The sequence below is a fragment of the Rissa tridactyla genome, chromosome 6 (genome assembly GCF_028500815.1).
Source record: "Rissa tridactyla isolate bRisTri1 chromosome 6, bRisTri1.patW.cur.20221130, whole genome shotgun sequence".
Taxonomy (NCBI): Eukaryota; Metazoa; Chordata; class Aves; order Charadriiformes; family Laridae; genus Rissa; species Rissa tridactyla.
In genome coordinates this window covers 29,814,162-29,841,976 of record NC_071471.1, presented here as the reverse complement: position 1 = coordinate 29,841,976, position 27,815 = coordinate 29,814,162, and the positions used below count along the sequence as shown (strand labels likewise).

The 27,815-nt window shown below is 55.0% G+C and overlaps 2 protein-coding genes and 1 long non-coding RNA gene across 11 annotated transcripts in view; 1 reads left to right on the top strand and 2 right to left on the bottom strand.

Moving 5' to 3' along the window:
- Positions 1 to 1,855: 1,855 nt before the first annotated feature.
- LOC128911008 (uncharacterized) lies at positions 1,856 to 5,630 on the bottom strand. 4 transcript variants are annotated; one of them, XR_008466964.1, is made up of 3 exons: positions 5,469 to 5,630; positions 2,368 to 4,934; positions 1,856 to 2,286 (listed from the first exon to the last, which is right to left on the bottom strand). It is a non-coding gene; the product is annotated as an uncharacterized LOC128911008 (long non-coding RNA). The 4 variants fall into 4 exon arrangements; XR_008466965.1 differs by having other exon boundaries at positions 1,856 to 3,089; positions 3,232 to 4,934; XR_008466966.1 differs by having other exon boundaries at positions 1,856 to 3,529; positions 4,535 to 4,934.
- A 5,617-nt stretch (positions 5,631 to 11,247) lies between these two features.
- SLC51A (solute carrier family 51 subunit alpha) lies at positions 11,248 to 14,025 on the top strand. The gene is made up of 9 exons (XM_054205187.1): positions 11,248 to 11,402; positions 11,593 to 11,687; positions 12,082 to 12,236; positions 12,355 to 12,428; positions 12,529 to 12,687; positions 12,821 to 12,932; positions 13,054 to 13,200; positions 13,388 to 13,493; positions 13,618 to 14,025. Exons 1-9 carry the CDS (start codon positions 11,368 to 11,370, stop codon positions 13,752 to 13,754), a joined length of 1,020 nt encoding a protein of 339 aa, XP_054061162.1. The 5' UTR covers positions 11,248 to 11,367; the 3' UTR covers positions 13,755 to 14,025.
- A 569-nt stretch (positions 14,026 to 14,594) lies between these two features.
- PCYT1A (phosphate cytidylyltransferase 1A, choline) overlaps positions 14,595 to 27,815 on the bottom strand; it is a 26,083-nt gene continuing 12,862 nt past the window's right edge. For 4 of the 6 annotated variants that reach the window (XM_054205183.1, XM_054205182.1, XM_054205184.1 and 1 more), the window contains 7 exons: positions 24,929 to 25,028; positions 23,536 to 23,652; positions 21,938 to 22,089; positions 21,046 to 21,124; positions 20,450 to 20,592; positions 19,194 to 19,382; positions 14,595 to 18,612 (listed from right to left, as the gene is read on the bottom strand). In XM_054205183.1, the coding sequence (XP_054061158.1) occupies positions 18,406 to 18,612; positions 19,194 to 19,382; positions 20,450 to 20,592; positions 21,046 to 21,124; positions 21,938 to 22,089; positions 23,536 to 23,652; positions 24,929 to 25,028 (987 nt within the window). In that variant the 3' untranslated portion in view covers positions 14,595 to 18,405. Of the gene's footprint in view, positions 18,613 to 19,193; positions 19,383 to 20,449; positions 20,593 to 21,045; positions 21,125 to 21,937; positions 22,090 to 23,535; positions 23,653 to 24,705; positions 24,889 to 24,928; positions 25,029 to 27,815 lie in introns of those variants that run through there. The other 2 variants (XR_008466962.1, XM_054205186.1) reach the window with 2 other exon arrangements.

The following is a 27,815-nucleotide window of genomic DNA, read 5'->3' as shown; positions in this document are numbered from 1 at the left end:
TCCGCAGCTGCCCTGGTGCTCCAGCCTGTCAGCTGGAGAGGAGACAGGAACGCCGAGCACCTGGGGCAGAGAGTGGTGCGGTCCCTTGTCCCTATGACCATGCAGACCAGGGGAACCCCATGGACCCCCTCCTCAGAGATGTGTGAGAGGGTTTTTTGGCCTCCCTGCAGTGAGGAGGCTCATCTCCCCCTGCCTCTCCCACCACAGAGTCCACAGGAGGAGGGAGAGGACATGGTGGTGCTTGTTACCCCTGCTCTGCTTGCCCGGGGATGGCACGGAGGCCCAGCAGAGAGGCTCACGCTTGGACAGTCTGCCCTGGTGGGGTTAAAACAGGCTGTCTCTTCCAACGGGGGGCTTCTTTGCTTGCAAAGACTGGGTTTTGCTGGGAAACCCATTTTCGCTGGGAAACCCATTTTCCCCCAAAGCCCTGGGGACTCCTCTGTGCTCCTTGCACAACCCGAGCCTTCCTATAGAGAGGAAGGGGGGACAGTTATCCCTGCTCCATCGCTGCTCAGAGAATGCAGGGAAATGAGGCAATTAGCAAAGAGCCAGGCCTTAAGCGTTGTTTCCTGCCCATCGGTTATGTCTTTTGGCAAGGTGCTGGCCCTCCCCAGGTGCAGATGAGGGGGGAGAGCAGCAGCACGAGGACAAATCCTTGGCATATGGGGGGCTGATACCGCTCCTGCCAACAGCCGGAGCCGGCAGAGATCTCGCAGGAGCTGTTGTTGACCCGGAGCCTTTGGCGGCGCGGGGTCAGGCCGGCAAAGCTCCTGCTATCTCCGTGGCTGCACGGCGGGGACTGCGCCGCTTGGCATTGCTCTGATAGCAACTCTGCCCAGTGAGCCCGGCTGCTTTTATCTGGGGGGTCAGGGCGGCTGTGGCTGCGGCAGGGGGGCTGCGGGGCTGGGGATGTCGGAGGAGTGTACAAACAACCTCAGGATGCGAGGACAATGGCCAAGGACGGGCCTTTGAAAAGCAGGGGGAGGCAGCGTGGCCGCCCTGGGGCACATCAAAGGTCCCGTCTCGCCCCTGTGTTTGATGGCTGCCCGTGGACCTGGCCCCGGCATTGCGTCGGCACAAGGGACAGAGGGTTGGAGCGGTGGGAAGCGGAAAGGGAAAAGACGGCAGCGGGGAGAGGGCCCATGCGGGAGCTGGGACGCAGCCCTGGGGTCTCTGCCTCCAGATCATGGGTTTCTCACGGGTTCCTCAGTCCCACTTTCTTTTGGCCCTCGCTGATCTGTGTCTGGAGCGCAGCACAGAGCCACTCTCTTTCCGCCTCCAGCGTACCTCCGGGCAGGCATTTCAGATCGTTTTTTTGCAAAGCGTGCAATTTCACAAGCACTTTTCTTGAATCAGCGATTGCCACAGCCAGGAGCTGTCGGGGTTTTTCCCTTCCAGACTCGGTGGTTTGAATCTTAGAAAGCCAGGGATGCCATCCACAAATTGTGGTGTTTCGCTGGAGAAGCCCATGTAGCCAGAAGGAAAATGACTGTTACCCCCCCACCAGCAGCCTTGGAAAGCAGAGCCCTGAGCCATGTCTGGATGGAGCCAGGAAAGGATGTGAAGATAAGGTGAGAGGGGTCTGCTTTGTGCCCTGGGCATCCGCCTGCCCGACAGGGCTCTGCAGTATCCATTATACCTCAGTCCTGCAAGAGTCCCTCTCTGCTCACTCCTATGCTCCCAAAAGGTCCCGGGAAGGGGCTGGAAAACCTGGGAAAGTTTTACCCCTGATTTTCTCTGCAATGCGTGCACATGCTACCACTTTTGGATAAAGGAGAGCCCCAGCCTGCTCGGCTGGAACCACTCTCTGTGATAAAGGGCACATGTCACTTTGGAGATTAGACCTGTCCACTGCTTTGTGTTTTTAGAAAGTGCATTTATTGACAAAAGAGCAGCCCGAAGGACAAAGGAAAAAGAAAAAACAAACACCACCGACCAACATAAAGAAGCAGCCAGCACCCTGTGCAGCGTTGCAAGCTCTGCAGGGAAAAAGTGTCCCCAAGAGGGGACTCGGATGGTGGTTCTGCTCTTGGGAAAGGGTTGAATCCTGCAGGCTCCAGCCTCAGGCACCCGGGAGCAGCAGGCTAAGCCAGTGCCTCCTCTGTGCGTTTTTGATTGCAGGGCTCTCCTGGCCTCGGTGGCTTTTCTGCTTTTCAAGCCATTGTCAGGGTAATTAAACGCTCCCAGGCAGGTGCCGGAGCCTTTTGCAACCCGAGATTTGGCTTTGTCTTGTCTGCCTGCTGGAAGCGCCTTGTTTTATGGCGGATTAATCCTTCCCAGCAATATCTGAAAGCAAAGAGGGGGCTTTAATTGGGGTGGGATTAGAATGGCTGGGCTGAGCAGGGGGAGCGGGAGCTTTCTCCCTACCTGCTAATTGCCCCTTATCTGTGCTGGTGGCAGCTGCGACACCTGCCCGCGGCTGCCTTCGTGCCAGCTTTGTGCCATGGGGGCCCAGGCGATGACGCCATGCACCTTGTAGGTTTATTTACAGAGCAGGGGGTGAGACGTGGTGTTAAAACCAGGGGAGCTTGGTCCGTCTCCAGGATCTACAGGGCTCGGGATGTTTTCGGGATGCTTTGGGCACTCAGGTGCTGGGGGGGGGTGTCGTGCTTTTCCCTTGGGCTGTTGCAGGGTACCAGGGGCTGAGCTGAAATCCGTGGGCTGCAGTTTGTAGCCAGACCCTGCTCCCGGGCACAGGCAGGGAACGGGCACGGATGATTTAAACTTGAGCCTGGGGTGTCATTTTCCGTGGAGCACGTGAAGCAGGTCAGTGTCTCAAGGGCAAATTTCCAAGGGAGAAGGGCTGTGACTCTCCCAGCTCTTGGAAACAAGAGATAAGCAGCCCCATGCCTCTGACAAATTGCTGACCTTCCCATCCCAGCTGCTCTGCCCTGCGACAGCCTGCAGCCCTGGGCAGGCACTGTCCCCCCATGTCCCCTTGCAAGGGACAGGGTGGCAAAGGCAAATGTCCGTGGTGGGCTACACAGAGGCACAATCTTGCCTGTCCCCCCTTGTTTTGGCAGGCGTCCTTTGGGATGCACACACAGCAGGGCCGGGCCCCTACTCGGTGGGAAAAGCTGACTTTTACCCTAAGGGGAAATAAAATGTCAGTTTGTATTTTTGTCTCGATGTGGCCTGAAAGTGGAAGAAAAAACCTCTTTGGTCAAGCCAATAGAAACAAGCTCTCCTGCTCCCTTCCCCAGGGAAGAGCGGGCTGCTATTTGTGCTTACCTCCTGTCTTTTAGTCACCCTTGGCTCAAAAAGGAGTGGTCAGCAGGGACCGTTTCCAGCCTCAGCCTCCCCTTTAGCTCTGCTTGGCTCCGTCTGTCCACAAGACGTGCCCTGGGGGCTGCTGAGCCCACTGTGCCCCTGCAAGCACCCTCCCTGGCTCCCTCCTCAGCCGGGTGCCGCCGTGGGTTTTGTTGGGTGCGATTACTCCTCCCTGGAGAAAGCGCCTTTCTTTTGCCTGTGCACGTCCCAGCGGCTTTTATGGCTTCCTCCAGATGTGAATTCGGTTTTATTTATTACCCTGTGATGCAAAAGGGGCAAAGGTGCCTGTGACCGTGCACATCTCTCCGGAGCAACTGGTGCTGCCCCAGCCCTCCCTCCTCTCCTCCTCCTCCTCCTCGCCCTTGGAGCCTGGGGGTGAAATGCCTTGTCCCTTTGCTTTATCCCTGGGCATGGGCCTGGGGGAAGAAGTGAGAAGCAGGAGAGAGCCTTGGCTGGGGCTGAGCGTTGCTTTGCTGTCAGGCGAGCTATAGCCGGCGATGCTGGACGCCTCCATCCTTTTCCTCGACTCCCCGCACCCAGTAGGGTGCCGTGCTCATGGACGCCGGCCAGGTGGACCAAACCACACGCACCCACACATCCGTGTCTCAACTATGGGCACACACACGTAAGTCCACATGTATGCCCCACACCCGACACGGGCCCCCAGGTGTGTGCCCACACCTCTCCAGGCATGTCCACCCCCTCCCGCCCCTCCGCCCTGCTTGCCTGCCGAAGCAAGAGGGAGCGTGCAGCGGGGCAGGAGCGCTGGCCCGGCACCCTGGTGTGGATCCGGCACTGGCGGAGGCAACAGGAGCGGAAGGGAGGTGTTTTTCTTGGTTCCCACTGAACCGCGCTTGGGATGCTTTCCACCTCCCACCTGCGACGGGAGGCAGCATCACCCGGGGACAGCCTTGCCCTGCTGAAGAAGAGCCACCGAGGGGAAGAAGGGTTTCCCCCGGCAAGCGGGACTGCTCCCCATGCCCGACCCACGGCCACTGCAGGTGTCCCCGTGGGGTGGCCGACGCTGGCGGGTGGGTGTCATGGAACCAGGAGGGCTCGGGGCCACCGGGGAGCAGCACCCCCGCTTCCACAAACATACCGCGTCTCTGCTGCCTCTCTGGGAAAATATTTGTCGGTTTGAGGCAGGGCTTTTTAAAAGCCTCAGCATTTTCACCTGTGAACTTCTTGCAGGAGACAGACGGGTATGAAAACAAAACTCCCAACCAAAGCAAATACCTGCGGCCCACGCCGAGTGTGTTTTTACCTCGTCATCCTCAAAAAGCACACATGTGCAGCGGAGCGCGGTATTTTAGGTGGCTGTGGCAGAAAGAAAGCCCCTCTGTTTTTCAAACAAGGTGCCTTTTCACTTGGAGGTTGGCGGCGGCTCTAGGAAACCGGCGTCGTTGCACCGGGCCGCCTGCTGGAAAGGCAGACGTTGCCTTATGGCCGCAGAACGCTTCTTTGCATCCGAAGCCTCTCGGAGCCGGGAGGAAGCGTCGCCCGAGGGTGTCGACTGCGGTATTTCCGCAGGATCCCCCCAGCCGCGTTGAGGACCGCCGGCCGTTTGTTCGTCCCCTTTGAAGGAGACAAAGCCCCCCACCATGCTGAGCCCCGCGGCTCGGTCGCTTCCGCTCTGGCTGAGCGCGACACCGACGGACGTGGGGCTGCCGGGAGGAAAAGCACACAGAAAAGGAGACTGAGGAGCTCTTCCTCTCTTGAGGGCACACCCAGCCCACCTCACTGCGATATATATGCTACATAAGATCCTATACTGTATATACGTCATATACATATGTCATATACGTATATATATGTGTGTGTTTGTATAGGTGTGTATGGCTTTTCCGTTAAAAACAACAACAACAACAGCAAAATATATGTATATATGGTCAAGAAGACTCAGCAGTTTCAGGAAAAGGCATTTTGCTGACATGAATTGCAGCGTCAGGCTGCTGAGCGCCCACTGAGCGAGTTCCCCGGGGGGTCACCCCTCCATGACGCCTCCACTTGTGCCAACGTCCCACCTCCCTCCTCAGCTGGCCCTGGGGCACAGGAGCCTGTTCAGGGTGGCAGCATCCATGGTGGCACCCAGAGCTGCCCAGGAGGGTGTCACCAGGGCTGTCACAGGAGCCGGCCCCACAGCTGTGAGCTGGGGCTGGCGGGGAGCGGGGTACAGGGGGGGAATTTTGCTCACGCACCCTCTGCACTGCTTCTGCCTCTCGAGAAGGCGAGGGAGGGGAGGACGAGAAGTGCCGGGGGTGGCTTTTCCGTGAAGCAGCGTGCTCCTCTGGTTAGCGAAAATCCCCAGCCTCCCTTGCACTCGCGCCCGGGAGGGGGAACTGGTGACACAGCCCTGTCTGGGGGTGACACCCTCAGCGTGCTGCACGCCTACAGTCCCGCCATCGCTGCCCCACGGCCACTCCACTGGTGTGTCCCACCCGCCGTGGAGGGCCTGCGGAGGGCGTCGCCTGGTGTGTCTGGTGGGAATGATTCTTACCCCCTCATGCTGGGAGAAGGGGGATTTTTCCCTGCCCCGGGACCCCGCTGAGCCCCTCTGAGGCCGGCGTTTCTCCCCGTGACCTTGAGGCAGCTGACAGCGTGTCCCCATCTGAAATGTCAGCTCGGTCTATAAATAATATCTGGCATGAGTCTCCCTGGACATTGGAGCAATGAGAGACTGAGCCCTCTCTGCCCTCATGCTGCCGGGGCTTTTACCCCATTTTACAGATGGGGAAACTGAGGCACAGTGGTATTCTTGCCCCTGCCTCGCCACGAGCCTGTGATGCAGCCCTGTGAGTTTGCAGGGCACTGGGAGGTATTTTGCATTGGCAGAGGGCCTGCTCCCCACCGGGAAGGGGAGGATTTGAGGGGGAGTATTGCTCTGCCAAGGGGTCCGCACCTTGTGCCACCCTCGCTGTGCTTTCGGGGGAGCCAGGGAGCCTTCCCCTGCCCAGAGAAGGGGACCCGTGGGGGCCCAGTGTCTCACACCCCTGCAGTAGCCCCCCTGCCCTCCTCGCTCGCTGCACCCTCCCGGCCGTATCTCCCGGGGACGGTGGCTCCCACCCCGCTGGCTGCCTCCTGGCACAATCGTTGGGGACCACACGGGCCTTATCTGTGGGCCAGCCGTGGGCAGGGCTCCCCAACATCCCTATCAGCAGGGTGGCTACAGACCTGGGGCCGAGGGGAGCCAGCCCCATCCCTGCTGCGCTGGGGCCAGGTCTGGGGACGTTCCCGTGTCCCCATGCAGCCATCCCAGGGGGACGCTGGAGGGTCCCGGGACCCCTCTCCCATCCCGGTGACGAGCGTGATGCTGCTGGGTTTGCAGGGGTCCAGGCAAGGCCATCACACTGGGCTTGCTGAGGGGCGTGTGAAGGCGGATGGTGGCAGCAGCCTCTCGTGACCGTCACCAGGATCTGTTCCCCCTATCCACTTCCATCAAACTCTCAGCAGTGGTTTCCTTGCTGGGGCAAAGCTTGCGGGGGCCGGGGCATGGGACAGACGGGGCCAGCGCCCTGGGAAAGGCTTTCCTATCCCTTTCACAAGTTCCACATTTTATTTGTTTCTCTTGAGTCGCCCCCACCCTCCTGCTTCCCACGGCTCGGCAGGGTGCTGCCGGGACGTTGGTGGGTTGGGGACACCAGCTGTCCCGTAAAGCCTGGGGTGGGGGGGTACCAGGGTCATCTGTGGTCATGCAGAGAGTGGGTATCCCTATGGTGAGGTGCTCCTGGAGTGTGGTTTCCCCCAGAGGTGGGTGCCAGGCATCCCCCCGCACCATGGGGTGCCATTGCTCTCGGGGAGCTGGTCCTGCCTGGCATGGGGACTGGGCGGAGCTAGGGATGTCCCTTGGGAGAGGGAGCGTCCTGGCCACTCCGTCCCGCTGAGCAGAGTCTGTCCCTCTCTGCCCTGGGATGGCAGTGACCACGGATCACCAGAAGCTTGGAGTGAAGGTCTTTATTATCCGCTTGTCCAGTTGGACCACAGCCTGAGCTGGGCGAGAGGGTTTCACTCCTCAGCGTCCTCGCTGTCGACCATGGCTCCAGGCTCTGGGTGGGAGAGAAGAGTGTGAGGAGGAACACATTTTGGCCTCCTACTGGCTCCTACCAGGGCTTTGAATCAGGATTTTCCTTCCGCGCCATGTCCTGGCCATGGGGAAGCTGGTGATGGTCGGTTGGGAGCCCACCATGCCTGCCGGGATCGGCCCCTCCGGCCATAACCACAGAGAATTAGAGACGGGTGGAAAACTGTCTAAAAACCTGTGCAAATATTTGCATTTCGAGCGCTTTTCCAAGTATCGGGGAACGCTGACAAAGCAGCAGCGTGGGCAATGCAGGCATGCTGAGAGGGTCCGCTTGGCTTTTTTTGAGGGGCAGGATTTCAATGGTCAAACGGTTTTGTTTAAAATAAAAAAGCTAACCAAGCAAACGGGGAGATTTGCCCTTAATACTGCTGGCCCCTCTGCCAGGTCCTCGGGGCAAAATGACCACCCTGATGCTGAGGGGGCCATGAGCCTTCAAACCACCCCCATGCCCTAGGTGCCATGGCTCCTGTCTCGGTGCTCCACTCTCCTCTCCTGAAGGGGTTTTGGTCAGGAAAGGGGCTCCCCGTGCCCGGTGCTGCTCTGCCTTGCAGCATCCCAGGGGTCTGGGACTGAGGTCAAGCTGGTGGGGCTTGGCAGGAGCCTTGCGTGGCCCCCCTGTCCTGCCCATGCCAGGGGATGCTCACCTGCCCTTGGGTCCTGCCTGTCCTGCCAGCTTTTGGCCATGGTAGCAGCCTGTGTGGAGAAGGGTGACCCGCGGAGAAGGGTGGCCACGGACCCCAGTGGGGTCCATGCTCACCCCAAGCGTGGACAGGGGCTGGAACAAGGGGAGAAGTTGGGGGTACCCCGGGCTGCCCCATCCCGATGCATTTCCCTTCTCCACACTCATCTCCGCCAGGTCCCAGGGCAGGTCGGAGCAAGCAAGTCGCAGGCACGTCCTGTCCTGCTGGCGCAGGGAGGGCTCAGGGCCGTGGGCTGCAGCGGGGAGAGCCTTACGTGCCACTGTGGGGCAGCTCTGGGGTGGTGACAGCCAGCCCCACAGCAGGATGGTGCGACGGAATTGTCCTGGCCCCACATGAGGTGGGCTTGGGCACGGTGATGGGGCTGGGGGCTTGGTGCAGGTGGAGGTAGGTCAGTGCTGCTGGGTGTCACCAGTGCTTCTGGCACCGGGAGGGGAGTGTGTGCAGCGATGGAGCCTCCCCATGCACGTGTGTGCCATGCATGGTGGGACCAACTCATGCAGAGCATCGATACGTGGGGTTGCCCCCCTGATCTGGGTTTGGGGTCCAGCCATGTCCTACATCCCCCTCCCAGGCTGGTGAGATGCTCCATGCCCTGCAGCTGTACCTGGCACCATGGGGCGTGCTGTGCTTGGGGGGCGTAGGGGATCCAGGGCTCAATCAGGCTCAGGCAGATGATGGCGAAGAGGGTCATCATGATGCTGGAGCAGTGAGTCAAGGACAAACAGACACAGGTGGGCAGCAGTGGGCACCTATGGGTGGTGCTGGCCCCGGGGCTACGTGCGGGCAGGGGAATAGGCTTGTGCCTGTGACAGCCTGGGTGGTGCAGCACGTGTGCGTGCCAGGGCAGGGCTCTGCCTCCCCGGGCTAAGGATACGTGCACATCAACACTATGGCGACGGACCACAGGGGGATGATCACCAGGTAGGTTAAGCAGGACAGCAGGACTGCCGTGACACAGCCCACAGCGACCATCACGAAGAGGCAGACGCAGCAGATGTTGTAGGAGCTGACACTTTTCTTCGTCCGTAGGCGATGCTGGTGAAACTGGTGTGGCACAGGGGTGCTGAGCAGGGAGCCCCCCGTGGGTCCCATGCACCCCATGGGGCTGCCCTCTGCCCAGTGCCACACGCAGGGGCTGTGTGTGCGGGGGGGGGGTGTGTTCTCGTGCAAGGCGGGGGTGAGCGTGTCGGTGGGTGCATGGGGTGTCTGAGCGCGCAGGGGTGGGTGTGCAGCATGCGGGACGTATGGACAGGGGTAGATGGTGCAACGGGGAGGGCCGTGTGGGCACAACGTATAGGGCTGGGTGTAGGGTATGGGGTGTCGGGGCTGCAGGGAGCAAGGCTGGGTGTGCAAGGTGTGATGTATAGGGATGGGGGCATATGGGGCACAGCATGTAGGCCTGAGCATGCAAGCTACAGGTGGGGTTTACAGGGTGCAGTGTGCCAGGTTAGGTGCGAGGGTGCAGTATATAGGGCAGGACAGGGTGGGCTATAGAGTGTGTAGGGACAGAGGTTCAGGGCTTGGTTAATGGGGCTGATGGGGTGGGCAGCACCTCGGACACATGAAGAACCCCCCTGGCTCCCAGGGTGCCCCATGTCCCTCACCTCCACGGGGCAGACGCAGTGGGGGCAGTGGAGGACGTGTGGCCAGCTGTGACGGTGGCACCCTCTCCGGCAGCACCGTCTCGCTGTACTGCAGAGCCCCTGCTTCAGCCTGTCCTCCCAGGCCACCGCTGCAGGAGACACATGGGGAGACTGTGTCCCCACCAAGGCCCCTGGGGCCACCCCACCCCAGAGCAGCCCCTGATCCCCTGTGACCCCAGCTAGCTGGAGGAGCCCCAGGCTGACTAAGCTGAGCGGGACCAAGCTGGTCCAGGAGGAAGAGGATGGTGGTGGAGCTGGGGACCAGCAGGGCAACATGCAGAGCAAGGGCATGGGGAGGACAGGGCTGGGGCTGCAGTGGGAGAGGCGGAGAGCGATCAGAGAGCCTTGGGGTGCTCAGCCCCAGGGGCCGCTGGAGCCGGGAGGTGTTGATGGGGAGAGGACGCAGATCCAGACCATCTGAGCTGATGCCTGGCTCTAGTCTCGAGGACACTGGTGTGAAAGAGCAGCTCTGCCACCCCACGGCCCCGGGATGGGGCTTGGGCTGTGGCTATGGGGTGACTTACAGGAAGGAGACCAGGGAGCAGGTAGATGAGGCTGCTGAAATGCAGGGGGATGAGCAGCTCCGTGGTGGACTGGGCAGCCGCAGGGCCCCCGCCCCAGGATAGGCAGCATCCTGCTCCCATGGCAGCCACAGCGCAACAAATCCCCCCATGGCAACCACAGCATCCCCATCCTCCTCGCACCCCCCATCCCATTCCCATGGCAACTGCAGCATCCCCCCGCCCTGTATCCCATTCCCATGACAACTGCAGCATCCTGCTCCCACGGCAGGATGCTGGCGACCCTTTTGGGGTGCTGGTGCCACTCTGGCTTCACCGGGAGCCCGCTGCCAGGGGGCTTGAAGGTCCCTGGGGACCCAGTACAAACCAGCGCTCATTTTCCTTGGGGTGCTGGGAGGACACCAGGAGACATGGGCACCCCTGGGACCCATGAGGATGCTGAGATCCATCTAGGGCAAGGATACACTGCTTGCCACGACTAATGCCCCAACTCCCCGCTTGGTGTGCCCCCCCCCGAAAGCCTGCCGTCCCCCTCTCCATGCCCAGGCTCTGCTTCTGTCCCAAGATGCCGTGGCGCTGAGCGCTGGGCCCTCTAGTGTTGTGGGAGCCACTCTCAGCAGAGCTCAGCCTCGGGCTCCTGGGAGCTGAGCCCTTGCAAACTCCTCACACAGCCCACAGAGCCCCACAGGGTCTGGCAGGCTTCCCACGGCATCACCTCCCACCTGGCCACCGCTGCTGTGGGGGACACGAGGACGAGTCCTGGACCCTGCATGGCACCACGGGGATGCCCTGGCACCGCAAGCCCATCTCTGTGCTGCCCGAGGGGGTGCGTAGGCAGCGTCACCCCAGCACAGGTGCCCTGCTCCCCACGCTTTGGGGACGCACAGGCGCAGCGGCACGGGTGACAACCACCTTCCCCGGCACCCCGGGGTCGATAACCGGGCGGCCGAGGGGGCACGCCAATGGGCGCCGGCAGCGGCGGGAATGGGAGGGGAGTGCTGGAGGCTGCTGGTTAAACTGGAACAAGGCGTGGCGGCCTGCTGCGGTCCCTGCCCTGGGGACTCTGACCCCGCGGGCCGGCAAGGGGACACGAGGCAGGCTGTGCCGAGCAGCCCCACAGCCGCTGGGACGGAGCCGGGGAGGAGCAGAGCAGGATGGACCCCACCATGGAGCTGGCAGAAGACCCCAGGTAGGTGTCAGGGAGCCCCGTGCCAGGCAAATCCAATTTTTTGGAGCAGGATTTTGGGTTATTCCCTCTGTAAAGGAAGGGAGGTGCCTGGGGGTGAGGTGAGCCGGCCAGGGGACATCAGGGACCCTGCAGGGCTGGGTGTCCCCGTGTCCCTGCTGGGCCTGTGCAGCGCTCCCCTTCTTCTCCGCAGGTTCCCCCGCCCGTTGGTGGAGATGCTGATCAGGAACTTCAGCGTGCCAGCAGCCTGCTTCTCCCTGCCACCCACCTCCCAGCAGCTGCTGCAGCGTAAGCGGGGGGACCGGGTGGGGGGACCCTCCTCTTGCCGCTGTTGGGAGCAAGACAGGGATGAAGGAGGGAGGGTGGCGGCAGTGGGGGCAGGCAGGGAGCAGCCCCAAGGAAGGGGGAGGCAGTGCGGCGCTGCCGGGGTCTCAGCCTCCTACCCCATAGTCCTGCCTGCAGGGATAGGGGTGGCCCATGTAGGGCCAGCACCGGCACAGGTGACATGGGACATGGGAGCAGCAGGGCAGCAGCACCAGCTCTGGCATGGCCAGAAGTGCTGAGGATGTGGCAAGGGGCTTCCCAAACCTGTGGAGTGGTGGGTCGGGTGGCAGCTCCATGCCGTGGTGGCCCCAGGGGGAACAAGACAGGATGAAGCCAGCTTCTCATCCCTCCACGGCAGACCTGGACGTGGCCCAACTCACCATTATGGGTCTCGCCACCATCATGACGCTGCTGTCGGTCGCGATCTTCGTGGAAGAGGCTTTGTACCTCACCCGCAAGATCCGCTGCCCCATCAAGATGAAGACCCTCTGTTGGAGCAGCTCAGCCCCAACGGTGAGTTGGGGCCTGGGGGTGGTGGGGGGCATCACCCAAGGGGGCCAGGGCCACCCAAGGGGTGCCAAGCCATGGCGGGGGCCGGAGCAGCAGTGTGCCAAGCTTGCATCTCCCCCAGGTTGTGTGTGTGGTCAGCTGCTTCGGGCTGTGGTTCCCGCGCGCCATGATGGTGGTGGAGATGGCTACCACGGCGTGAGTATTGACTACACCAGGGCAGGAGCAACAGGGAGCCCATGGGGCCTGACCTGCCTTGACTTACCTTCCTCCTCCTCCTCTTCCTCCTCCTGCCCAGGTACTTCTCCATCTGCTTCTACCTCATGATGCTGGTCATGGTGGAGGGCTTCGGGGGGAAAGAGGCGGTGCTCAGCGCCCTGAAGGATGTGCCCATGGTGGTCAGCACTGGGCCCTGCTGCTGCTGCTGCCCCTGCCTGCCTCGAATCACCATGAGCAGGTGAGGGAGAGCTGGGGGAACCCCCTGCCCCTGGGGAGGGCTTTCACCCCCTGCTTCTGCTGAGGTGGAAGAAAAGTCCCTGGGCAGGGAGTCGGGGACCTTAAGGTGCTACCAGTCTCTCTTGCTGTGCCAGGAGAAAGCTTCAACTGATGCTACTGGGGACTTTCCAGTATGCCTTCTGCAGGGTGTTCGCCGTCTTCCTGGGGCTGGTCCTGTTCACCGATGGGAACTACAACCCTGCTGACGTGAGTGCCAGGGCACAGGGATGGGCAGGGTGATGTCCCGGATGGGGAAGCTCCACCAGCCTTCACCTTGCCCAGCAGCTTTATCAGCCCAGGCATGTTTTCTGCATGTGTCCCCCCCCAGATCTCGGCTCAGAGTGTGGCCCTCTGGATCAACACCGTGGTCGGTGCCTCCACCCTCTTCGGGCTGTGGGCCCTGGGCATCCTTTTCCGGCAGGCCCGTCTGCACTTGACGGAGCAGAACATCAAGGTCAAGTTCTCCTGCTTCCAGGTGAGCCCCTGTCCTGCCTGCCTCCCCCCTGGGTGAGGGACTCCTCACACATGAATGAGGAGGAGACAGTGGGGCAGGAGCCGTTGGTGGGTGAGAGCCAGGTCCGGCTGCAGAAGAGCAGGGAAGGCGAAGGGCAGGAGCCTGGTAGTGGCATGGCGCCCACCACCTCGGGTGTTGGTGGTTGCAGATCCTCCTTCTCCTGACGGCACTGCAGCCCGCCATCTTCAGCATCCTGGCCAACAATGGCAGCATCGCCTGCTCACCGCCCTTCTCCTCCAAGGCCAGGTCGCAACGTAAGTCGGGAGATAGGGAAGCGGCATTGCCTGCTCCCGGCTGATGCCCTCCGGCGTGCAGCGGGGCACAGGGAACGGCCACGGCTGATGAAGGCAGCTCCCAATGACCCTTTACCTCTTCCAGAGATGAACATGCAGCTGTTGATCCCACAAACCTTCATTTTGGTGGTGGTGACCCGCATGTACTACCGCAAGCAGGATGACAAGCCAGGCTACCAGCCCGTCAGCTTCGCACCCACAGGCACTGAGGTCAAGGCGTGAGCAGGGGGGAACAAAGTGGGCGCCGAGGGGCAGAGCGATGCCAGGGGGCCGGTCTGCCCTGCACAACCATCTCCTCCTCCTCTGGCCCTGGGGAGCTGCCGGCAGCAGAGGAGGCAGCGGGGGAATGGGCATCTTGGCATGGGGTGAAAGGGTCTGAAACCTGAAGGCCACAAGCCAAAGGGATCTGTGAAGCCAACTCCAGCACGGAGGGGCTCTTGTCTGGCACTGAATAAAGATAAATTTGTACCCGACTCTCGTGTTGATGACCAAACCTGGATCACCTCCTGTCCAGGCTGGGTGGGAGATCACTCCACACAGGGGGAGGAAGACAGAGCTCAGACCAGCACAGCCACGGCATGGGGCTGTCACAGGGTGCCCAACACCCAGCCGTGACACTGACCTCTGGGTGCTGCCGGCTGGGGTCCGACGGCCAAGGCAATGCCAGGGCAGCAGCGTTTTCTCCTGAGACCTCTGGGTGGGCCTGGGGGGCACTTCCTCCACAGCAGTGGATGCTCCTAAGAGAACAGCGGGAGCATCCACACCCGCCAGCCTGGGACCAGGCAAAGGAAGGAGCCTTGAAGCACCTTCATAACCCAGGCAATCAGTTAATGCTGCCTTAACCAGCCTTGCCCAAGATCTGCTCCGGTAGCAGTATCTGCTCTACAACTCAACAGAGGTTGGGACAGACATCAGAAGCGATGATGACTTGCAGAAACCTCTGGTTTATCTTTCCCCCCTCCACTGAAGCATCTTCTCACTCAAACCACTGCTAAGATGGCAGGTGAGGAGCCTACAACAGGAGCTGGCTGTGCTAGGATGGCAGAAGGGATCTGGCACACACCAAGTAAAATGACTTTATTTGGCTAAACGTTAAAAGCCAAAAACCCAACTCCAGAACAAGCCAGTAAGACACACGGGTGTGCACAAAGGCCCATACAGAGAAACCAGCAGAGCAAACGCTGACCGGGAAGAACCAGCTCGAGGCAGCCGCTGCTGCGGAGCTGGAGGTGACAGCAGGACCAGGCGATGCAGCGTGGCTGGAGAGGGGCAGCAGGCGCCAGATCACCAGCGCTAAGACAAGAGCCTGCTGCTGGGCACCACTGAAGCTTCCTCCGACCTGCACCCTGGTGCTCGCCCACTGTAATAACAGTACAACACGTCGGGGAAGCGAAGAGTCAGAAAGCCAAAGCTCCCAACCTGTATTTATTTGATTCATTTTAGGGGAAACCCCAAGTTTTCTGTCCCATGAAGAGGGGGGAAAAAGTGACTCAGCTTTTTGTAGGTGGCTGTGTTCAAAGTGAAACTGCTCAGCTGGAAGACGCACTGGTGATTAGTTATGAGATTGCCAAATTTGACAGACTCCAGGCAACAGCGCACGGCCATTACCGACATGGCTTTCTAGGCCCCGGCAGAAGCGCTGGGGACCAGCAATCTCCTGTTTTTGCCAAGCAGCAACACACAGGCAAGCAGCAAATGATGGGACTCGTCCCCTGCCGTACGACAGCCCGACCCAGCTCCTTATTTGAGGGCAGGTAGGAAACTCACTCCTTTACACCAGCAAGAAGCCCTCTCTGAAGGTAGGGGGCACAACACAGGCTCTGTCCTACCAAAGTCACCGCTACTGCCAAGTGTATTCACTGCTCCAGCACCTCCCTCCAGTTACAAGAACCGGAGCCCACAATTAAGTCCCAACCCTCTATAAAATGCACAAAATCATGTCAGTGCAGGGGTGTGCCATAATTTCCTCAAGAGATTAAAAACCTTTGCCTGCAACCCTAAGCAGTGTGCTGTTAAAGTGCCACACTTTTCATGCCTTGCTTCTACCAGCATTCTTGGCACTTTTCAGCTTTGCCCTGCTGCTGCTGTTCTCTGCCATGAGAAAATCCTCTGCCAGCAGGCTCACACCCCACATCTAGAGAGGAACCGAGGTAGGGCTGTCTTGCAGGAGTTGACACCTCTGGATTTAGCAGCATCATACTCCACACGTTCTTCAGTGCATGATAGTAAAGTTTATTTTTCTACTCTACTTCTTACTTCATGCTTAATTCCAGCATGTATCTTCTGGACGCTTGTTTTGAAGAGTGTGGGATGGGTGAGGGATGTGCCAGACAGCCCCAAAGCAGCAGCACTTCAGAACACAAGAAGTTCCCGGAGAACTTGGCTCACACGTCTTGCCCAGAGATCAAGCTCTGCCCCGTTCCTGATAGGACAGGGCAGCACTGGAGATAAGGCTGGTGAAGGATTCCAGGAGGAAACAAAAAAACCAAAGGTGGGGGGGGGGAAAAAAAGACTAGTCTGGGATTTGAGTGTCCATTTTAATTTAAATGCAAGAAGGAAGCAGGGATTATTGGTTACAATAGTAATAACAGCTCTGTTAATCCAAGCTACATGTAAAACCATGGCTGGCTTCTTACCAAGCACCCCAGGTTTTGCAGAGAGATCAAGAAATACGTTAAGGTCTCTGCAGAACAAACCACCATCCAAAACACCATTGTTATCCAAAATGACAGAACACTGTTGCATAACTTGTGTTTAAAACAGTAGTAAGGCTCGAAAGCAGCCTGACCTTTGTGATCTGGCTCGGGAAAGCAATGCGACACCCATACTGAGGGAAGGGTGAGGAAGGGAAGGTGAGGAGGATGAGGGAGGAGAGAATGTGGGTGATATAAAGTTAAGTGCTCTACCACTTGTAAAGCAGGGATTAACAACTGGCTTGTTCCAAGTGACTATTATTTGCTCCTTACAGCTTAAAATCCATAGCAGCCAGCCACACTCCCAGAGCCATGCACGTCCCCGCTGAGAGAGGTCCAAGTGGCGGATGAGGAATCCCCAAAGCACCCTTTCCCATACCAGCTCTGGCCTCAACAGAAACACAGAGTCTCTGTCAAGCCCTTAAGGCAGCATGACAAAGGATCAGCAAGATAAAAGCTGGAAAGAAGCGGCAGCCTGCTCCTACCACGCGGCCCCTGCATCCTCTGGAAGCGTCCTTGCACCTGCTGCTCCCCAAGCCCTGCATCCCGCTCTGGAGACCTCCCTGCAGTGTTGCTGACCAGGCTCCGAGCTGTCCTCTGCTCCCAGCATCGCAGGAGGATACAGGCAACTCAGCCCAGCAGCTCCATCCAGAGACAACGGATATCACAGCCAAATCCAAACGGAAAAGCAAGTGGGAGCTTCACGGCTACGTGACACAGCCCAGTCCCTCCAGTGCTGGCTGCTGGGACAGCGCGCCGAGCTGCTCTGTACGCGGGCATGCAGCATGGGGAGGGCAACTGCAGGCCACAAAGCTCAGTGTTTATTACAGACACAACAACAGGCACGACTTCGACCATGGTTTCAAACGAGCAGATTACATGTTTAAAATCTTAAAAAGCTGCAGCGCTCTCTGATGCTGTTTCTGGCCCGCCTCAAGGAGCGGAGTAAGCGGGCACAGATTTGTCCGTTTACTGCGCAAGGCAGGTAACTGTCACGTGGGACTGGGGCCCTTCACTGGGGTAAAACGTGCCCTTCATCTGTCCAGCTGCACACACCAACACGGACAGCAAACTGGCTGTACGAATTCACGTTTTGTCCTTATAGCAGCGACTTCACGGCACCAGTGTGAAGGACTGCTCCAGCCCCTAGAGCACAGCAACTGAAACACAGACAAACACGCACAGAGCACAGTGTTGAGGGGCCATTTGGACAGACAGTAAAACTTATTACACACCAGAGACCGGGACGAGGAACTTCTCAAAGGAGTACACACATTCATTTCCTACCTGGGCTCTCACACGCCCAAGGAAACGCACAGAGAGCAAGTGCCCCGAAGCAAAGATTAATTCTCTTCTCTCCAACAGCAACTAAGGGCGGAATTTTAGCTCAAGATTTAGCAGTCTTGTCAAGATTAGCTGGGAAGGCCTTTCCCCTGCAGCCCCCATAGACATTTGGAGCTGCGAACGCCACACGCTTATGGGATGCGTGGCCCTACAGTGCTGTGACTTCTTCCAGGGTGCAACTCCTGCGTGCTAAGCCGGCAGCCCCCTCCCCAGCACGTCCTCACTGCCACACGCTGGGAAGCTCAGCTAAGAGGCGCGCAAGCACCACAGCGTCTGCTGGACAGATTCCTATCAGCTCCAGCGCAGCAGAGATGTCTCTATTTCCTAGAAACCTCTTTACACCACCGCTCCCTGTGTGCTCTCGAGGTCATGCTGGTTGAGGAACCGAGGGGCTTTTCGTTTGGCAGCAGCACGGATCCTGCCTGGGGTTGGGGGGGGATAAGACGGAGGAGCTGAAGGAAAGAAGGGACAGATGGGTCCTCCCACTCTCCCTCTTGCCTGGAGGTATAACAGGGGAAAAGAAACGAAAACAAAAGCCACGCTTGGGTGCTATTCTTTGCGCTTTAAAAGAGTATTTTCTTAAAATATAAAAACCATTTCCCCCCTGGAAAACACTAGAACGTAAACAATAAAAAGGGGATTTGGGGAGGAGAAGGGAGAGGAGGTTTGAATGTGCTTCCAGGCAGCAGCCCTTGCTAAGAGCAACGGGTGCCTCCAAGGCCCTGTGCTCACCGTCAGCCCTGTTCCTATGGCTCTCTTGCACATTTAGAGTTCCCCAGTGGGTCCGGACTTAGGATTCGGCGATTAGCGGTTCGCAGCAAATCCCGGCTAGTAGCTTAATCCTCTTCATCCTCACTGATGTCGTAGGTGACTGCAGACTCGTTCCTGGAGCGGTTGGCCGGTGAGGAAGGAGGAGTCTTGGTTGAAAAGGGCCAGCGGAAGGAGGGAGATGGGGAGCGGTCGTGCGTGGGGCTACTGCTGGGACTCTGCTTTGGGCTGATGGCCTGCAGCATCCGGCCCTTGCCCTCCTTCAGCATGTGTTTCTAGCGATGGAAGGAAGACAGTTAGCACGGCTCAAATCGCAATAGAAATGGACACTACTTAACAGCTTGTGCAGCATTTGGAGTTGTGTCCCTTCAATGCCTCATGCAATACAAGATCAGAAAAAGCCCAAGCATTGCTCTGGCTTTTGGAAACTGCCCACTGTAATCATCACCCATTTTCAAGCACCTCTAGCATGAAGTGCCTGTGATATTTACCCAGCAGCACAGGAGAGCCTGGCAAAAACAAGTAGCTTCACACTCATCCCAGGCCAGTGACAAAGTGACTGCCAATCTCTTGGCTGCTCAGTGGCCTGCAGGACACAAGCTGGAGTTTACAGGCCAGCTTGTGGGACATGGGGACTTTTGATGCTACAAAACTAACTGGCGTTATGCAGCTGGCAAGAGTGAGGGCTCCCTTTAAACAGGCTGCCCAAGCCTGGGAAAACTGGTCTGAAGACCGGCATTGAGCATTGAAACAAACCGTAAACTTTTGCTCTGCAGAGCATAGGCTCCAGAAGCCCCACAGTGACTGCCAAGCTCTCCAAAATCCCCTTTCCTCTTTTTCCAGGGCGGATCCTTACCAATGCACCTTCTGGGCCAAACATCTCCAGGAAATTGCCGATGAACTCCCGGGACTTCTCTTCCCACTTCTGAATGAGATCGATACTCTTCTCCTCCACTTTCTGGACAAATTCCTTTGACTTCTCCTCTACATCCTTCACCCTCTTTTTCACCTTATCCACGCGCTCCTGCAGGTGATATTTCTTCTCCTGTACAATAAGCAATGGATCAGAATACAGCTCACCAGATCTGAGTGGCGACCACCTCTGCTCTGTGTTATTACACTGAACTGCTGTTTAAGGCTCAGCATCTCCATTAGTCTCGTGACACTTCTCCTTCACTTCAGTGACACTTCTTCCCTAGACTAAATGGCAGACACAGTGGGGCTGTGAGATGCCTTGTGGCAGGCACAGTACACAGAGCAAGAGTAAACCCAGAGATAAGCACTATCTAATAGGAGCGCACCGAAGAGAGAAATATTTACACAATACGCAGATTAGATTTGAGTGACCTGCTGTGGGTCTCTCTGCATATCACAATAGCACAACTCTCTTTGCTGGGTGTTTTTAAACAGAGGGAGAATCACACGCCAAAGGGAGGTCAAGCAGCCGTTACCTCTCCCGTTTCATTTTTGTATTGGATTGTAGTTTAAAAAACAGGCATAGTATCTGAGTGATAAAAAAAAACGTTTACTACTTTACTTCCAACATCAGAAGTGCCTTGTGCCATGTATTCTGCTTGGGGGCTAGAACTGCTCAGCACAGGGTCAGAGCTTGTCCTTCTCTCCTGCTCAAGCACTGCTGCTCCTGCAGCTCCAGGGAGTAGCACAGTGAGAGCAAGATCAGATTTTATCCTAACAAATGAGTCTACCTGAAGAAGGTGGCTGAGGGAAGAGGAGAGATGAGACACAGCAGCTGCTGCCAAGAACAACCCACACTTTATTCAATTCAAGAAAACACACATTTCACCAAACACCCTGTCTCCAGCTCTTTCAACAGGTAAAATGTCACCAAGACATTTCTGACAATGGAGCAGTATTAGCAAAACCCCAGTTCCTTTGGGTTGGTCCCAGAGGCAGTTTCAGGGGCAGAAGTAGCCTAATTTCTACTCCAAGGACACTGGTTTGGTGCAACTGCTTAGCTCCGCAGACTGGCCTTTTACTGGCATGTGTCAGGACTGTCCTACCACTAGATGAGACTCTACATCTCCCCTTTGTAAGTGGAACTCTGTAAGATTCCACTTCACACAGCTCGTAGTGAGACACGCTTCAACTCACGTTTATGAAGCTGACGTTGAGCTCTTTAGCTGTGTAGCCCCGCTGCAGGTTCCGTCTGGCATAAACATCATAGTCCCGCACGATCCGCGTGATGATATCTGATGTTGAGATCCCCTCAGTCCTCTGAGTTGGCGCAAACATGCCTAAAGTTGGGGAACAGGACCCAGGATTGCTGTAGCAAGACACATGGCAAAAAGCTGCTGCCACCTCTATTAGGAAACAATCTCTCCTGTCAAGAGCTCATTTCCTAGAAACAACTAGAGAAGCCACTTTGCCAAGTTCATGAGATTCTCCATTTATGAGAATCTATAAGCCAAACCGCAGTATTTTTTCAAAAGGTGGCTGTTAATTCAATCACAATAACTAGATTGGAAGTAGGAATTAATGCTGGGCAATGCTTGGCCTGGGACATGGAACAGCCCCAGCCTTATGAAGTAGGGCACAAAGCTGGGCTTCTTTCTGCCCTCAGAACCTCCTGGGCTGACCTTGTTCCCAACGCTGCCACTTCCTCAGGCATAATCCTGAGATACAGGGGCACAGGAGAAACCACAGCAGATCTTTGACAGGAAGCCCTGGAGAATCTGACCCAGACCCACCTGCTTCTTTTATATGCTTATAAACATCATCACTGCCAGCAGAAGAATAGGGGATGTCATCGTGTGCAACAAAGTCGATCTGAAAATTAAGCAAGCAATGTGAGTCAACACTTTATCTCGAACGTGCAGGTCTCCTGCTTTCTATCAAACGATGGTAACTTTTTGCTCAACATCTCCACACAGGGGTGTGAGAGAGAACAGCAATACACTTAGCTCAGTTAAAAAGCAACACAGGTCAGTCCCAAGTTCTCACTGGCAATTGCGTATCAACTGTAAGCACACACCAGAGAGGAAAGGCTGGGACTAAGGACACAGCTGTTTTAAGCTCCACAGAGAAATGGCTTGTTAATGGCAACAAGGGTAAACTAAGCAAACTCCCCTAGAGACTCCTTCACCTCCCAATGCAGTTCAACAGATGTTAGAGATTCCTTTATCACACCAACTGATAAAAGACTCTCAAGACAGCTTGCCCGGTCTCCTGCTGCAGGAAAGCTGATGTAGATCTAAAGCTGCTCCTGCTGTAAGCAAGGAGTTGGACCAGATCCCCCCCAGAAATTCCTTCCAACCCATGTTATTTTCTCCCTCCTGCCTGTTTCACACCAATCTGTAACCAGCATCAACTTCTTCTGGAACAGCAAGAACCCTCTCAGGATTTTTCACCATGTCACAATCTCTACCTTATTTTAACCTTAACTGCCAGCTCAGCAAATGCTTCTAGTCTCCCAAGAAACCCACTTAATTCCTATAACCCAGCTCATACTATATTTAAGGAGTTTGAAGAGAAACCGGTTGCTCAGGCAGAGGTCATCCCCATGGATGAATTCTTGCTGTAAACAGCAAGCACAGACAGAGGCTAATCAAAATTCAGAACAGACCAGGTGTCACAAATTACCCTGTGCTCTGCAAGGAACTCTGGGGTGAGCGTCCACGGAGCATTTCTCACCACTTCGTCCACGTAGCGACAGTGCTGCACAGCATCATACCGCTCATTTTCGTTCATCACCGTGAAGCCCTTGAAGTTATGGGTTAGCTCATCGCTGCAGACTGGAGAAAGAGGCACAGTGAGCTTGAGGTAGACGCCAATGCTTTACAGCGAAAGGACCTTGCACGCGCTCCTGCTAAGCCAGGCAGTTCCAGCTGCTGATGGAGACTGGCGCTGGCACTTTCAAACCCAGCTATTCCAGGCACAAAGCACCAGGATAAGGGAGCAGTGCAGGGCATTCAACTCATGAGCAATTCTAGGGTGTTTGGGGGATTTCTGCGCAAGCCGGGGACCTACACCTCATGCCCTCAAGATCTCTAGAGCCTACAACGCTTATCAAGAAAAGCAGCCAATACAGAAGACAACTCTCCTGTATGAAATGGCACCTGGGGACTTACCGGGCAGAAATCTGCTTTTAAACCTATGCATGTCTCAGGCTTGAAAACTGAAGACCATGAAAAAAAACCCACTGCCTAAGCTTCCAATTTCATAAATTGCTGTACCACAGTCTAGTTCTTGGAAAGTTGTATTAAAACAAAGGGTGAGTTCACAGCAAATCAAGCTAGCTTCATTATTATGTTCTATGAGAAAGTAAATGAACAATTCATAATCTACAATGTAAGACATTAAGAAAGCAGGGAGTTTTATTTAGTTATCAGACTCAAAAGTAAACAAGGCATTACCAGTCTCACTGGTATTGGACATATTTATGTTCTAGACAAACAAGACGATAAAGAGCGGGTGAGATAGCTCCCAGCTTGGAGTTAATGTTCACTTGGACTGTGGCCTCTTGTCTTTCAGTTCCTGGTGCAAGGGGATCAGTTCATTGCCCTCCACCTCCTCACCAGTCTCCCACAGGCAGAGACCATGATTACACACCTTGCTGCACTGACACTTTAATAGTTTGACCCAAAGATATTTTCCTGTCTGATGTACAACATTTATGTACATGGGGATGTCTTTCCACTTCCAAGATTTCTAAACACAGAGCGTTTTGTAGATTGAAGCAACTATTTCAGCTTTCCTCCCTCCGTTACCCTTCCAGACACTACTGTAGCACACAGAAAAAATGCAGAAGTATCACTATACCCTTCCCTGGAGGAGGGGGTTGACTTGCAGGGCGATACAGAGGACATAAAGCTCAACCCGCCACAGAGGGACTGCTCCTCATTCGTTAACTGTCTCATTCAAAAGGCAGATGCTCAACTGTCCCTAATATATTTTGATACTCAGACATGCAACTCACCAGTATCTGTCACAAAATAGAAGGCTCGAATTAGAACAGCTTTCAGAAATCTTTCCCTCAAGAGCTCATTTGGTACAGGATATCTTTCTGCAGACACATTAACTCTCAATATATTGCAATAAGACTCCAAGAACATTTGGAATGCAGTGAAAGCCACTAAGACCATAAAGACAATAACCCTGCTATGCCATCCGTATGCACAAGCATGGATGGAGGTAAACTGTACTCTACGACAGCCAAAGTCAACAAGGTCACTCCTTACCTCCGACAATGAGGTATGTGTTCGGGAAGAGGTTCTTTGCTTGCATCAAGGCCCGGGCATGTCCAGAGTGAAACAAGTCAAATATTCCATCGGCGTAAACTCTGACGGGGCGATCCACTGTGCCAAAGAGACAAAGAGACATTTGTCAAGATGCCTTCCCGGAGAAGCAGCTGTTCCTCATGCCCGCATTTGGAGACCTTCTGAAACTCATGGGGGCGTTGCAGAAAACTGGCAGAACGCAGAGCTGCAGCCAGGAAAGATTCGTGAAGAGAAATGGCTGGCGCTCTGCCTTCCCACATGGAAGCAAATGCTGCTGAGCACAGAGCTGAAATACAACCGTGTTCAAAGACAGACTCAAAACCTACCCCGTACCCACCAAAATGAGGTGAAGGGAGACCAAGGGCAAAGCAAACCCTGGACATCACCCTCCTGTGTAAATCCAAATGCAGCCTTAACTTTTTGCACAGCAGTGAGCTACCAGAGGGGAACTGGCCAGAATGTTTCAGAAATGCTCAGTTTCAGCCCATGATGGCATCTCAAGACCTTTTTAGCATCCTCCTCTGCAGCTCGCTGCCACAGCTGCCAGTCTGGCTGAGGGACTAGTCTGTTCTGATTCCCCACCAGCATCATTGTCTCTCCCTAGGCTGGTGAAGTGTGTGACCGTATCCAGAAACTCAGCTGGACTACTGGAAGAAAAGCAGATACAATTCTGCTGAAGCACTGGCACTATCAGCTAAATCCATCGATAAATAAGGAGGAACAAAGACAGCACTGTCCGCACACTCTGTTTGGCAAGAGAGGGCAGCCATCCTCCAGTCCAGAGTCAGTCCTGCCTCTGCCTCCTCTTTGGACTTGCAAAGAGAACAGTGTTTATCCTAGTCTGGTTTAGAGACTAAAAGGATGTGTTCTCATTGTGGGGCTGGCCTACATGTTTAATGACACTGATTTTAATTCGAATCCAGACTAGAATGGGACATTCTGGACAAAGATGTATGTTGGTTTTATTTGCCCATCTCACGTTTCAGAAGAGATGACTTTTAAAGTGCTTAACTTTAAGCTACCTCAGGCAAAGTAGTGCAGAAGAATGTTCAGCGCTGATACTACAGTATAGCGGTCAGTGGCACAGGAAGAACTAAAACACAAATATCTATTTGCTTCAAATAGTCTTACTGGTGAAGGTACGGCTCCTCACACACAAAGGCTCCAATTTCAGTTGTACTGGCAGGCCCAGTTTCACGTGGGAACAGTTATCTAATGACCAAAGCATTAAGTCATTGGCTGCAAACCTGGTCTGACACACAAGGTTGGATCAGTCTCAGAAATATCAAAATCATACCCCCCCCTTTCCAAAAATCAACATTTATACAACCCTTCCAGTCTGGTTTTTACTTACAAGGGGTCCCTCTCATCGCTTCTTCATATGTTACTCTGATGTATGGCTTGCTGTAATCGATTTCCACTTCATCTGAAAACGGAGCCGGTTCCCTCAGTCCCTAAACAGCCAGAAAAGGTTAGCTGTGAGAACGCAAAGGTGAGTGCACTACGTAGCGGCAGCACTGCGTCTGCAGTGTCCTAGTCACCGCCTGACTCACTGATTCTCTGCGTGATTCAAACACATGTACTGAAAGACTAATTAGTGTTAAACCTCAAGACAGCCCTGCAGGGCCATTAGCCCGAGTTTAGAGAGAGAGAGAGAGAGAAAATTCTACTTAAGAATGTGGTGGTCATACTGGACCCAAAAAAAACCCTAGAGGCTCAGATCTGCAGCTGGCTACAACAGACTTTTGACAAACAGCAGTTCACAACAGCACAAGCCAAGCTTCATCAAACCTCACTGCTGCAGCTCCAGCTATGCCCACCTGGGCACGACCATCGCTTGGCTGTGCTTGACTCCTTGTGCTACGATGTACAAATTGTAACAGCGCCTCGATTTGAGCATATGAAAGAGCAGAAGAGCAATACCAACAGCAGCACAAATTCCCAGGGAACATGTGTATCGTCACCCATTTCTGAGCCATAGAAGGTGAGAGACTGACCTCGATCTGTGGCAGAATATCTCCAACTGCCGCAGGAAAACCCCTCTAATCAGCTAGCTTGACCACAGCGGTATGTTTAACCAGCAGCTAAAGTTCAGGTATCATTTCTGGTCTCCTCTGAATGGAAACAAAGCACCTGCCCTTCCCATAACAGAACAATAATTTCCTTCTAGCAGTAAGGTGCGGGGCAGCAATAGATGTCTCTTTACTGAGCCAGAAGACTAGGAAACGAGCTTGCAGATCAATACATTACAATAATACCTTCAAGCTCCAAAAAGCTAATCAGCAGTTTCCTCTCTGGTTACCTGTCCCATTGCAGCATCCTGCCACGGTGCCCAGCACCGCTGCAACTGGAAAGACCACTGCTATTATTCCTAACTTCATTCCTTCTTAGAGTGCTCCAAGTGAACGAAAGCAGCCACGGACCACTACATTCAAGCAAACTGATACTGACCAAAATCTCCTTTAACTTACTGAGGCTCCAGTACCCACGTTTCACACACCACCTCCTCTACCAGGATCCTTATGGTTAGGTTAAGGCCTGCAGGTCTCTCCTTTCATCACTGCTATTATATCTGGGACTTGTGAATAAAACAAGATCCTTTGCAGTTCGGTTGTCACATACCTGATACAAAGCTTGGAGTAAAAGCATTAAAAAAACTATCAAAATTATCAGAGGGTCGCAGAGAAATGCCCTCAAAAGCTCCTGCCACAGTCTTGCCCTTCCTCTGAAGCGCCTACGAGGGTCAGGACTCAACCTGATGTGCACAGTACAACAGGCTTATGGGTCAGCAGGCTTGTTACTACCGTCTGCTGCTGAGCCCCATCGCTTTAGGGGAAGGCTCTGCCAGCCAGCTCCTTAGTTGGGAGCAGTAAAAGCTTCAAGGCAATGACACCATTAGGCAACGCTATTACCCTTGCTACAATAAATAGAACTTTCACAAAAGGAATAAAAAACCAGATCTTTCATCAGGAGGTCCACATTACCCCTGTGGCTAAAAAATAGGAAGTTTAGAAAGTGGCTAGTGTTGTGCTGTTCATAGACAGATGCTTTATTTCTAACACAGACAGACACCAACTTGAAGAGCAAGTGATTCCCATAGGATACCCCATCTACTTCTCTTTCCTTACTGAAATACATGGGGTCTTTAAGAGGGACACGGTGGGTTTTGGCAACCATCATGGATATCAGGGCTCTGTGTGACAAGTCACGCAACAGCTCAAGCCTCCATTCCCAAAACTTGCCTCCCCAATTCTCACTGCTGGTGCTGCTCTCACTTCGTTACCATCTGTCAAATGCCCTGGGACAGGACTGCAGTCCTGCTGAAGAGCAAAATGTTGTTATCAAAGAGGAAGGCTGCAACACATCACCGTATTTTGCCAAGGACTATGACCCCAATATGACGTGGCTGGGATGGTAGCTGGCTTTCGGCAGAGATAAGGAAAGAACAACTAGAGTACATGTGATACGCAGGACAGCTCCAGGAAGAGGGCAGAGAAGAGCTGTAAAAAGCCCATCATCACAATATTGTGGCAAGGACAAGTTAAAGTCAACTTTTTACACTGCCATTAACTGGCACAGACCCCCTTTAGAAGAGACCCCACTAACTTTAGCTTGTTAAAGCTGTCCCAAGGCCAATCTAGGAGAAATCATTGTTGTTTTTTTTTTTTTTTTTATTTTTTACAAACACTCCTGAAGCATCAGCAACATAAATGCAGGCTCCTGCCAGATCAGGAGAATCAAATGAGCAGTCATCTTCCCAGTGTTTCAGAGGGTGTATTCAATGGATTGCTTCTGCAGGTGCTTAGATTTCAGATCCTCCTGCAGCCCCCCTGACTTGAGCAGGACTGCTATCTGATAGGTGCAAGGGTTGTTATGTGCTTGTCTGGAGAACTCCTCCCTCCCGCTTAAGAAAATCCACCTGTGAGAAATGAATGCTTGCTTCTCCATGGATATCTACATCCAGCCTGTTCGGGTTCAGCTTAAGTGACTATAAACAAGCCGGACACACTACAAAAGCAGCTTAGTAATGCTTGCCTCAGACCTAATTTAAGGCCGCATTGTAAGTGTGTTATTAGTATGAACAAAGGAAGATTTTAAACTGGCTTTGCAAGAAGGATAGCTACTGTCATTTGCTTCTTCCCCCCCTCCTTGTTTTCTGGGTCCAGAGAAAAACCATCACATTTATCTTTCTGCTGTTATGGCTCAATGTCCTAATCTCACAGGCACCTAGAGCTCCTATC

Bases quoted from the DNA above. Each gene is read 5' to 3' on its own strand.
- SLC51A (XM_054205187.1), top strand. From the start codon at position 11,368: ATGGACCCCACCATGGAGCTGGCAGAAGACCCCAG. The intron at 12,933-13,053 runs GTGAGTGCCAGG...GTCCCCCCCCAG, and splicing joins GGAACTACAACCCTGCTGAC to ATCTCGGCTCAGAGTGTGGC. The intron at 13,201-13,387 runs GTGAGCCCCTGT...TGGTGGTTGCAG, and splicing joins TCAAGTTCTCCTGCTTCCAG to ATCCTCCTTCTCCTGACGGC.